At 41.0% G+C, this 12,146-nt stretch overlaps 1 protein-coding gene across 1 annotated transcript in view; it reads right to left on the reverse strand.

Annotated features, from left to right (window-relative positions):
• The window catches only part of ITPRID2 (ITPR interacting domain containing 2), a 106,074-nt gene that overhangs the window by 26,250 nt on the left and 67,678 nt on the right, over positions 1-12,146 (reverse strand). Inside the window, exons 10-11 of the mRNA XM_030210688.1 lie at positions 10,952-11,031; positions 9,018-10,223 (exon numbers count right to left, since the gene is read on the reverse strand). Coding sequence (XP_030066548.1) covers positions 9,018-10,223; positions 10,952-11,031 — 1,286 coding nt within the window. The remainder of the gene's footprint in view (positions 1-9,017; positions 10,224-10,951; positions 11,032-12,146) is intronic.

Raw genomic sequence — 12,146 nt, forward strand, 5'->3', positions numbered from 1 at the left:
GAGTGGTACAAATTCTTTTCGTCATTGTAAAGAGTACTAGAACTTGTTTTCACTTTTTAAACAATGTTTTAAAAAGTTGGAGAAAATAGCCAAGTATAAAAAAATGTTTGAACAGCACAACAAACCATTATTAAGGTAGACTTGAAAAAAAAAAAAAGACAGTTTAGGGGTAAGCAGCATGGGATCTGTCTGCATTTTGGAATCCTATCAGAAACAAGTACCCTGGATTAGAAATTGTTGGAAACAGGATACTTGGCTTGATGGACCTTCAACTCTGATCCAGTATGGCAATTCTTATGCTCTTATGGGTGAAGACTCTAATATCACTGGTCAACTTTGCTGAAGTCTAAGGCAGGAAAGTCTGGAGCTCTGATACACGAGGAGCCTTGAACTCATGTTACCTCAGCCTGTACATAGCCAGGCAGGTGGCATGAAGGAGTAACCAAGAGAGGGTGGCAGAGTTCATTATTATAGTTGTTTCTATTAAATTATCCAGGTGGTCAGTAAATCAGCTGGGTGGCACAACCATTTAAAAAAAGGTCCTGGGGAGAACACTGAAAATCTTTTATGCAGATTGAGAATGAAATAGGACAGTAATGAAAAGTAGTAATGAACTGCTGTTGAAATAATGCCCCATTGTGGGCAAATGTACTAGTGATAGACTAAAAAGTTTTTTATAGTGACAACGATTCAATAAATTTCCACTACAATATTTAAATGTAATTCATGATTTTGCATTTTAAAACTGCAAAACATAATCATTGCCACGCCTTTTTGTTATTTACTTGGCGGTGGGGTAGTTTTATTACAACCTGCCTGCTTAAAAAGCATTCATACTTGTCATTCTGCAGACTTTGTTAGATTCTTCAAATAAAAGGAATGGCCAAATTTTCAAAATTCTCCCAGAAGTATCCACAAACACATACCAAAATATTTGTGCAGATTCCCCCGGATTCTATATATCACGCAGAGATTTCCATGCGGAAATCAAAGCATATTCCATAACAATGCACATAACTTGTTTAGTTAACAAGGTAAACCACGCTGTTAATTGGATGTCAACAAGCAATTATCAGAACTAATTGGCATTGAGATTTATGCTCACAACTCGCTATGTGTATTCTTTAACATGGTGCACCTAAATTCTAAGTACCATATATAAAAAGGGGGTGTGGCCTTGGACGGGGCATGGGTGTTTCTACAATATATGCACATTATTACAGAATACACCCACTCTTAGGGGGAGATGCATCAACCAAACGTTAAAAAATCTAAATCGTAAAAGTGCTGAACGAATTTGAAACAACGAAGAATGCACAAAAAAAACAGCTGAGAAATGTTCGGTGCGGTATTGAAAAGTACAATGTATCATACGTTCATAATCCCCGTCGGTAATTGGCCCCTTAAGCATGCGCAGAGCAGCCAAGCGTTATGCTGGCTGCTCTGCGCATGCCACAAACAGTCAAAACAAAAAAAACACGTGGCTCCCAAAATAAAAACAAAAATCAAAAAAGGATCGGGAGGGGGCAAAGGCGCTCGTCAGGAGTGTCCTGTATGGACGGCCTTGCCCCCCCCCCGCCCCACCCGAGGTCGCCGCTGCTGCCCGCTTCCACTGCATTATAAATTAAAAAGCAAAACAAAAATCAGCAGCCCCGGCCGGCCCCCCTCCCTTCCTCTCTACTCTTTCGCCCCACGTCAGACAAGGGCGGGCCCAAGAGGAAAGGACGTCCTCCTTTGCTCCTGGGCCCGCCCTTGTCTAACATACGTAACCTACGTTGGTTACTTACGTCAGACGGGGGCGGGCCCAAGAGGAGAGAGACGCGAAGGAAGACTGGGCATAGACAGAGGCATCAGCTGTTCTTCTTGCCCGTGCAGCGCCTTCACACAGCGCTGCACGGGCCGGTAAGAAGGAGGGGGGCCTGTTGGAGGGGGGGAATGGCGGCGACGACCCCAGGAGGGGGCGGGGCACAGGGCAGAGGATGTCAGGAGGCGGAGCTGTGGGGTGAAAGAGTAGAGAGGAAGGTAGGGGGGCCGGCCGGGGCTGTTGATTTTTTTTGCTTTTTAATTTATAATGCAGGTGGAAGCGGGGAACAGCGGCGACCTCGGGCGGGGTGGGGGGAGGAAAGGCCGTCCATACAGGACGCTCTTGACGAGCCCCCTCCCGATCCTTTTTTTTTTTTTGTATTGCTGCATTTTGGTTTTTACATTTAAATTTTTAGCCGGACAGCCCTAACGAGAGGTACAGACCTCTTGTTAGATTTCTCGGCGTTTCGTTCGGTTTTCCTGCGTTAAACAAATCGGAAAAGGTTAGTGCATGTCATTTCAATAGGGTTTCTACACTAATTGCTCATCTGCATTCTGTTTTCGTTAGCTGCTACCATCGTCGGAAAATGGGCTTTAGTGCATGCAACGGTTTGAAAATTCTTCCTTAAAGGCTCATTTTTGGCTCGTTAAAGCTTAGTGCATCTGGCTCTTAATCTTATTCTATAAAGATTATCCTCCTAAAGTACATAATGGACAAAACACAGCTCTTCTGATGTACGTTTCCCTAATGTGGCTATGTCACATGAACTTCATTTTACCACAACATCACTTTGTATTTGTTCTCACCGGAGTCTGCAAACACCTCTCCGGTACTATGTAAGCCACATTGAGCCTACAAATAGGTGGGAAAATGTGGGATACAAATGTAACAAATAATAATAATAAATTTACGCTCCTAAAATTTATGCTCCTAAAATATATTCTCTTAAAATGTATGCTCCTAATTTATGAACATAATTTATGCTCCTAAATTTATGTTCCTAAATTAGGAGCATAATCTATTTTGGAGCAGAGAGTATGCTCATAATTTAGGAAAATAAATTTTAGGAGCATAACCTTTACAGAATAGGGTCCTCTGCACCTAATTTAGGCATCAGGATTTATGCCAAGTAAAATTTTGTCGCGTGGAAAGCCGCTCAGCATATTCTATACACCATGCCGATTTTACCACACAAATTTTTCAGGCTCCATAGCCCATGTTTTAAATTTTAAATACATGCATGAATAAAGTAGGAACATAGAGAATAATTTTATACAGGAGTTTTCATGCATAAATGCCTCATATTAGTTAACTGCTGTGCAGAAGTGCACTCAATGACAAGAATGTGTGTACTTTCACACAGCTTGGGTTTAGGTGTGTTCAGGGTGTGGATGGAGACATGATTTACATATGTATGCAGGTTCATTTTACATGCAATTTCTGCAGAATTTGTGTTGGTACTTTATAAAGACACGTGGAGGGGCGTTTTCGATTTGATGTCTAAATCCGACTTTGGACATGTTGCTCTAAACAACCAGAATACAAATAGTAAATATAGGGCCCCTTTTACCAAGCTGTGGCAAAAGGGGACCAGCTATGGCGTCGGTGCATGTTTTGCATACGCGCCGAGGTCCCCTTTAACAGCAGCTGGTAAAAGGGAAAGTCTTGCTTTCCTACAGGAAATGGCCGGGTTTACGTGCCACATGGTCATTTCAGGGGAGGGGAGCCCTTACTGCCACCCATTGAGGTGGCGGTAAGGGCTCCCGTGTTAACACGGTGGTAACTGGGCAGCGCGCGGCACTGCCCGATTACTACAGTGTACACTCCTGCGCTACAAAAATAAATACATTTTTGAACCGCCAGAAATGATGGCGCACTAGAGGTGGGAAGTACCACTGGGCTGCTGCAGTACCCCAGCGCTACTTCCTGTATAGAGGAAAGCCCGCATTGGCTTATCGCAGCTAAGTAAAAGGAGCCCATACTGATTTTCGTAACAGCAAAATGTCTTTTTTTTTTTTTTTAAATGGCCACTTGCTAGTTGTATTTGTGCTCTGTACTTTTATCTTTTTGGTTTATTTTCACAAAAAAAAAAAAAAGACCAAAGTGAATAATGCACAAAATCAAGCCATTGAAATGTAGGAGGAGCCAGCAGACTGGCCACACAGACATCCCAGCAGAGCAGTGAGGCACCCTAGGGGACACTGCAATGGGCTTCACCTAAATGCTCCCAGGTACATATTTCACCCTTGCTCTCTTATATTGTATAGTGAGTCCTCCAAAACCCACCAAAAACCTACTGTACCCGCCTGTACACCACTACAACAGCCAAGTTATGACTGCAGGTATCACCTATATGTGAGTACAGTAGGTTTTTATTTTTTATGGGGGGGGGGGGGGGGGGGGGAAGGTGACCCTTTCCACCACATGTGGAATTCCAGTTGGTGTATTATTGGCCTGGGTACCCTTCTCCACAGTGCACTGCACCGACCACTAGGCTATATTGCAGGGACCTGCTTGATGCTCTAATAGGATTGGCTATAACATCTGAGGCTGGTATGTACTGTTTCTTTCACAACTTTTAGGGGTGGGAGGCAGTCAGTGACCACTGGGGGAATAAGGGTTCGGTCATTCCTTTATTCCTCCAGTGGTCATCTAGTCATTTAGGGCACTTTTTTGTTGCTTAGTCGTTATTAAAAAATTTGGAGACCAAAACAAATTAGTTTTAGTCCTGGACGTTTTTGTTTTGTTCCATAATGGCTGAAAAACATCCATGTCTAAAGAACACTCAAATCCCACCCTTAACACCCCAAAACACCCCCTTGAGATTTGGATGCACTGCAGACGAACAGCATAGAAAAACGTCTGGAAAATGTGTTTCAAAAACACTGATTTGAACATTTTGGAAAGAAAACCATTCAAATACTGCTTTATGTCACTTTTTAGACATTTTGTTCTTTCGAAAATGAGCCCCATAGGTGCTTATACGTCTTTATCAAATAAGCATCTACTTGCTCCTAATACATAGGCCACCTGCTATAAAATACCTTCATTATTCCATACCCCGCCCCAATCCTCCCCCAGGAATAACTTGCTCTGCAGTATTTGTCTGGAAAGACAACTGAATTTCAGGGAACAGCCTTGGATTTTCCAATTTCATTCAGTGACACCATAGGGGTTGAATTTAGAAACTGAATAGATGACTATTTTGAATCAGGGACTGTGGGCGGAGCCAATGTTATGTATTACGTCAGCACGTAGTATTTAGGTAGAACAGATGATGTTGCCATTTTTGCCTGGAGTTTTTTTTTTTTAAAGTCTGGTAAAATTGGCATCATAATTTTCTTAGAGTTTAAGTTTGGTTTTATGGTTGGGCAGAGTTTTGTGTAACTCTATTCTCTGCTTGATCCTTGAGACAGCTGGGTTTAGCAAAACATGCATGTAGGATAATGAGTCCCCAACCGGCAATTTTTCCATCTTTAAATGATGGGTCTTCTAAAAGAAGATAAGTAAATGAGAGCTAAATGTAAGCGTATAAGCTTTATTTGACTATTTATTGCAAATTATTTTCTAAAAATGTTCATAAAAATTTCATATTGATTTGCCGACGAGATGAGTGCTATAAATCTCATTGATGACAGTCAAGTTCACTGGGTTTTACCACTGAGGCAAACAATATATAATATTTTTGTACTGATGTGCTCTGGTGGTTTATAGTAAGAAGTTGAGTTCATATTCCACTGGATTGTTTAAACATGCCTGACAATATAGCATTTATAAAAAGGCCATTTACTATTATCCCCATGGAAAATGGCATTTTGAATTGCCTTCCCTGTGAATTATAGAACAATTATTGTTTTTAATATGCTGTTTGCCCTCTTGGGTAAAGTCTGCTTTAAAAGGAGAGTGAGAATCATAATACCTAAGACATCTTTACCTGCACATTAGAAATGGCCTTATACAATGGATGAGATAATGACAAATTATAATGCTTGTTTTATGTCTGACCAATAAAGGGAGCGTCAAAGATCCTTAAGAAAATCAAAATGTGTTTAATCTACTGATCTTTTAACTGGAATGCATATTACTTCATCATGTAAGAACAACAAAAGTAAACTAACATTAAAAGAAATAGAGAGAATAGAAATAAATAATTACGTTTGAGATGCCTGTGTGTGTTTGGAATTGAAATCATAATTACACAGTTGCATAACAGGGTGTGTCCCTAAAGTACACACAAAACAGTTACATAACAGGGTGTGTCCCTAAAGTACTCACAACCTTGTGACACTTATGAGAATGTGTATTTCTGCAATGAGCACCCTGGGTGTCATTCTGCAAGGCAACCTGGTTGCAAGGAGTAAAGAAACTTCACCCAACCATACAACCTGTCTTTTATCTGTGTGTACTGGTGATATCAGGGCTGGAAACTGCTGAAGATGTCCATGCCATCTGAAGCAGCTTGTGTGACCTGGCCAATAGAGGCTGCAGTGCAGACAGCAACGGGAAGACTCCCAACTTGTCACTTGCTCATAACCTTTATCTTGTCTTCCTTTCTTCAATAGCCCCTTTCCCTATGTGTCCTATCTGTCTGTCCTACCCTTATCCCTTATTTGTCCTGTCTGTCCTGATTTAGATTGTAAGCTCTTCTGAGCAGGGACTGTCTTTTCTTCTTGCTTAATTGTGAAGCACTGCGTACAACTGGTAGCGCTATAGAAATGATTTATAGTAGTAGTAGTAGTAGAGAGTGAGGGAAGAATGTCAGGGGCAACTTTATCTCATCCCTTTTCCATCTAGGTGGGTCATTTTATAAACTTTTCACCACTTAAAACCCTAAAACACCATTTTACATGATTTAAAGACTTTTATAAAATTACCCAAGAGCTACATGCATAAAAAGTATATGGCGTATAAACTAGCATATGTTTTTTATGCAACATGCATATAGGCATGTTCTTGAGCAGAGGTTGGGAAGGGTATGGGTGAAGTCACAAAATGCAAGCATTAAAAAAAAATATACATGAGGCCATGCAGACTGAAGCTGCAGATGTTTGCACCAGTTCCTCTGCTGGTATAAATATCTGTGGCTTCAACCTAGCTGCAATTTCTGCCAATTTACCCATAGTATTTATATATTTTTTTAAAGACTGATAGGTGCCTATGAGGTATATTTTCAAAGCACTTAGACTTACAAAGTTGCATAATAACCTATGGAACTTTGTTATCTAAGTGCTATGAAAATGAATAAATAAGTACCTTCTTACCCTCTTACTGTGTTTGTGTGAAGTTATGAATCAATGCAATGTCCCATTCTACCATCTTCAATACCAAGTTTGCTTTTGTTCACTAAGGGCCCCTTTTACAAAAGCGTGCTAGCATTTTTAGCACGTGCTAAAAATAAAAGTGCGCACTAACCCCCGGATTCTATATAGTGCGCCTTGAGAGTCATCCCAAAATCCAGGCGGATTCTATAACAGTGCGAGAAACTTAATTGGCTTAACAAGCTAATCAGCGTTGATAACAACACTTAACAAGCAATAAAGAGAATTGGCAATAATTAGAATTTGCACACAGAACTCGCTAACCCCCAGATTCTATATAATGCGCTTAGATTTAGGCACAAGCTAACGAGCATTAATAACAAGCAATAATTTTTTTTTTGTTACATTTATACCCCGCGCTTTCCCACTAATGGCAGGCTCAATGCGGCGGGCAATGGAGGGTTAAGTGACTTGCCCAGAGTCACAAGGAGCTGCCTGTGCCGGGAATCGAACTCAGTTCCTCAGTTCGCCAGGACCAAAGTCCACCACCCTAACCACTAGGCCACTCCTCCAAAATGAGCACTAATTGGCACAGATTAGAATTGGCACGCGTATTCTGTAATGATGTGGAACGAGCTTCTAACATGCGGAGGCAAAAAAGGTCGTGGTCATTCCAAAATTTAGGCGCCTATTTATAGATTATGGCCCAGTGCGCCTAAATCTACATCCTGAGATTTACACTAGTTTTCATTAGCACAAGTGGATGCACGCAGATATCAGTGCTGAAATATCAACCAAGCTTATTCTATAATCAGCACCTAAATCTAAGAGTCGATTACAGAATATGATTAGTCGGCACTGATTTCAGCGACAATTTTTTTTAGGCGCCATATATAGAATCTCCTCCTAAACATATTCTGTAACGCACTGTGTCTAACTTCTAAGGCATGCAGACAAAAAAGTGCATTGCTATGGGCGAAGAAATGGGCATTTCATGGACGTTCCAAAATTTACATGCGTAATTATAGAATATGGCCCAGTGCACCTAAATTTACATGCCGAGATTTACGCCATGTTTTTGTTGGCATAAATGGACGCACGTAGTATTGGGAGTTGAAATATCAACTAAGTGTATTCTATATACCGTACCTAAATCTAGGCACTGCTTATAAAATACACTTAGGCGGAAATGTTTTCTGTGTGGATTATTTTTTTTTAGGCACCATATATAGAATCCACCCGTAAATGCTAGACGCCCATATATTCCTAGGGGCGTCTCTAGTGTTTAGTGCACGTTAAAAACTCTAGCATGTCTTTGTACAAGACCACCTAAATATGTATCTTTGATTCTAAGCGACATGTGTATGTGAACACAGCTGGCCACATTAAAATACTGATGGTCCTTACAGGATCTAACATTTACAACCTGTAGATATTTGTGAGAATACCTAGTTTTGCTGGTGGCAACAGAGCTGTTGCAGGTTATCTATTTATAAGCTATGAATTTAACACTTCTAAAAGTATAACAAAGAGCTTGTTTCGACACATGGGATTATGGGAGTAAATCTCCTTCATCCCCTGTTGTTTATTTCCACTTCCAAAATGAAGAAAGGAAAATTGCAGTCCCACTACTTAATTGGTGTCAATTATATGTGTAGGTTTGTAAAACGACATGGCTACATGTGGGAGCTGCTCCATTTACAGGTGGAAGTTGCAAACGCAGCATATCCACGTGGAAGTTGCCTGCTTTGCATTGCTCATTTTTTCCACGTGTAAAACAGTTGCTCCTGCTCTGCATATTGGCAAATACACATCCATTCCTTCATATGCTTACATGTATTTTACAAAAGGCTCCATATCTGGCAGAGTCTTTTGCAAAATACCTCTGGAACAGAGTACACCTGACCTGGATGCTTCAATTCCAATCTCAACATTTTATGTAAAATGGGCCATACCTGTGAAAGATTCTGCAGGGAGTTTCTGATATCATGCAGTACTCTCCGCAGTTGCATTTCAGTGGTAGAAGGAGGGTTCATGGTACAGGGCCTTTGAGGAAACCCACTAAATCTTGGTGAATAGGGGCAGCCAAAATGAGACATCAGTGCACCACAGGATGCTCCAGAGATACTAGGGATGCTATGGTTACTCCAAGTTCTTGCGTGCTCACACAGGGGTCTCTCTTGCCAGTCTGAATGCACAGAATGAAGGGAGCATGATGACTGAGACCTGTGGGAAGGTGCATGTGCTGAGCAGGACTGTGGTCTGTTGCGAATGGATTCATCTGGAAGTTTGTTCAGGCTGCTCCTGGAACCTTCTTTTTTCATAGATGGAGAGATGAAAACTGTGGATTTACATGGAGCTGAAGCATCTTCCTCATTCGCTCTTTCCACATCCTCCTCAGGTGTATACTTGTAAGTGAAGGAAGGTGGGCTACAGTTTGTGGCTTTTCCTGAAGATAAGCGAACATTTACAGATGACACCACTCTCACTGGACTGAGGCCTGCGGATGGAAGAGACTGAGTTCTCCTTAAGGGGAAACCAGATCTTGCAAAATCACGCCTCTGCTTCAATATATCTCTTGCAGTAAGCACACTGTGCCCTGCTCTAGAACCAGCTGCTTCGGACACATTACACACCTTCATCTTGGCTCTCTGTAGAACAACATTTACTCGTTCCAATGGAGATGATTCTGAATGGTCAAAAGCAGACTGCGTGTCTCCTGTAGAGCTGCCATAAGAGTTAATTGGTTTAGAGATATGGTGTGTTGTATATGGTTTCACTTCATATTCACTGTTGGTCTCAAAATCACTTTCACCAGTACTTTCCTGCTGTAACAAAGACCCAACTGTAGTTGACAAATTAGCTTCCCTTCCCTTTACTTCCTTCAATGTACTTGTTAGTTTAGTTTCAGTGAAAGGACTTGGTTGATTACCACTCTTCAAAATGCCTGAAAGGTCTTCAGCTTGGTTCTCTGAAAATATTGGTGTTTTGCCCCCTGCCATTTTAATAGGACTGAAAAACTCATCATCGATATCGAAGTCTTGAAAATCGGGAGCATCTTTCGCCACTGGCGTCTTAAGGTCTTCATTAACTGATGTCACTGTAGTTTCACTGTCACAGCTGTCAGCACTACTACCCATAGCTTGCAAAGATTCATGAACCTACGGGATAAAGTCAGAATTAGAACAAAGAGGTACTCAGAGCAAGGTTTCAGATTAATATCCTCAGGTTACCCCGCCAAGAGATTTGTATTGTGTATTATATACTTACTACACTCTCCCGAGCATGCTAGGCCAAAATTAAATAAACCTGTGAAGCAGCTCAAAATGAAACCAAATACTAATACATTTATGAACTCTTACAGAAATGATTTTAACAGTAGATGGCACCAAGCTATTGGCTATGGATAAAAGGTGGATTGCACAATGGACTAGAGCTTCCTGATATATGAGGAAGTCTTTCGTTTCCAGTATCATGGGAAAAATATGGTTAGTTATTGGAAATGTCCTGCAGAACTAGAGCATTTAGAGTGCCCCTCAACAACAGTGGACACCCACATTTCCCTTAGGAAAACGTAATATGTGTGGGGAGAGGAAGGAGTACATTTTACCTAGAGAAGAAGGAGAACAGTTTTGAAAGGTCAACTTTTGTTTTTTTAAGCTCTAGTTTTAGACATACAATATTTCAGCCTCTTCAGGCAATTGCCTGTACGGGAAAGGAGGGGAAAAATGATCTTGGATCTTAGTCCATGAGCCAAAAACATTAATAGAATGTACCCTTAAGACAAAAAAATAAATGGGAAAATGAATGGGAACTAACATGCACACACTCATATTTCAACTACATTTCATATAAGCCATATACAGGTAGACACATCATGTTTTTTTACCTGAAGAGAGTTAATATCTGTAGAAGGGTCTTCAGCAAAGCCACTGCTATCTGAATGCTGACTAGCCGTTCTCAACAGATCTATAAAGAAAAATCTTGAAAGTTATTCACAGCACTTTTGTGATTCAACCCAATCAATTCACACATTATACAAAAATAAAAACACACACATTCAATGTATTTGATTTGTTTACATTCAGTCAAAGGAAGCAAGATTGTTATAGAAGAACAAGATGGGCAGGACCCAAAAGCCCCCACCCCCACACACACTCACTCACTGTGGATTCCTTAGCTACAGAAGGGCTGGCAGAAGCCCTAGTTCTATCTGACAGTATCCTTGGCAAGCTCTGGAGTCTGAAAATGCAGTTAAAAGCCAGGAGCTGGTGACAGAAGGACCTGGATGATTGTATACACCATAGGGTCAGTGAAGCAACACGGGTATGCATGCATTCTTTCCCCGTGGTAATCTTGTCACTGATGTGGTTTGCAGTGCCAGCTTCTGAGAATCACCACAGATGCTATGAATATAGAACGCATAGCTCGTAGCTGTTACTGTGTGTGTGTATACATGGTTGAAGGAAGCATTTATGTTGGCGTCTCAGCCCAAGCAGTAAGCTTGCATTAAATACTGTGGCAACAGAAGATGTGCCAGAAGTATTTTGTCACAACACTGGAGGTTGAGTGAACCATATTTGGACCCTGAAGCAGGTTCTGAAAAGGGGCATCTCACTGAGCCCGTGCTTTGATCGAACCACCATCTTCCTTCACTGAGGTAAGTGTTGTTTGCAATGTTTACCGCTATATTGATATTTTAAATTACACACTATTCCTTAAGCAGCATGTTTTGAGAAGCAGCATGTTTTGAGAGACTTTACTGCAGATAACGCTTGCTAAATGGATAACAGATTAGCATTAGGGTGGGTAGACCTACGATGTATATTCAAATCCGCATAGTGCTGACACTGTAAAATACGTTTTTGATACCATATTTTAGATGGCAAGTGGAACATGTTGCTACCATATTTCTGGACATTTTTTAGCCCCACCTATGCAGCGATGCTAAGTTAAAGTAGTACTACCAAGGAGGACACTACTAACATTTTTAAAAGTATATAATAAGACACAGGTGAGACATTCCTATGACAGAAACATGTTATTTTCTGTTGCTCTCTGGGATTAGCTGCAAACTTTACCCA

This window comes from Microcaecilia unicolor, chromosome 7 (genome assembly GCF_901765095.1).
Source record: "Microcaecilia unicolor chromosome 7, aMicUni1.1, whole genome shotgun sequence".
Classification (NCBI taxonomy): Eukaryota; Metazoa; Chordata; class Amphibia; order Gymnophiona; family Siphonopidae; genus Microcaecilia; species Microcaecilia unicolor.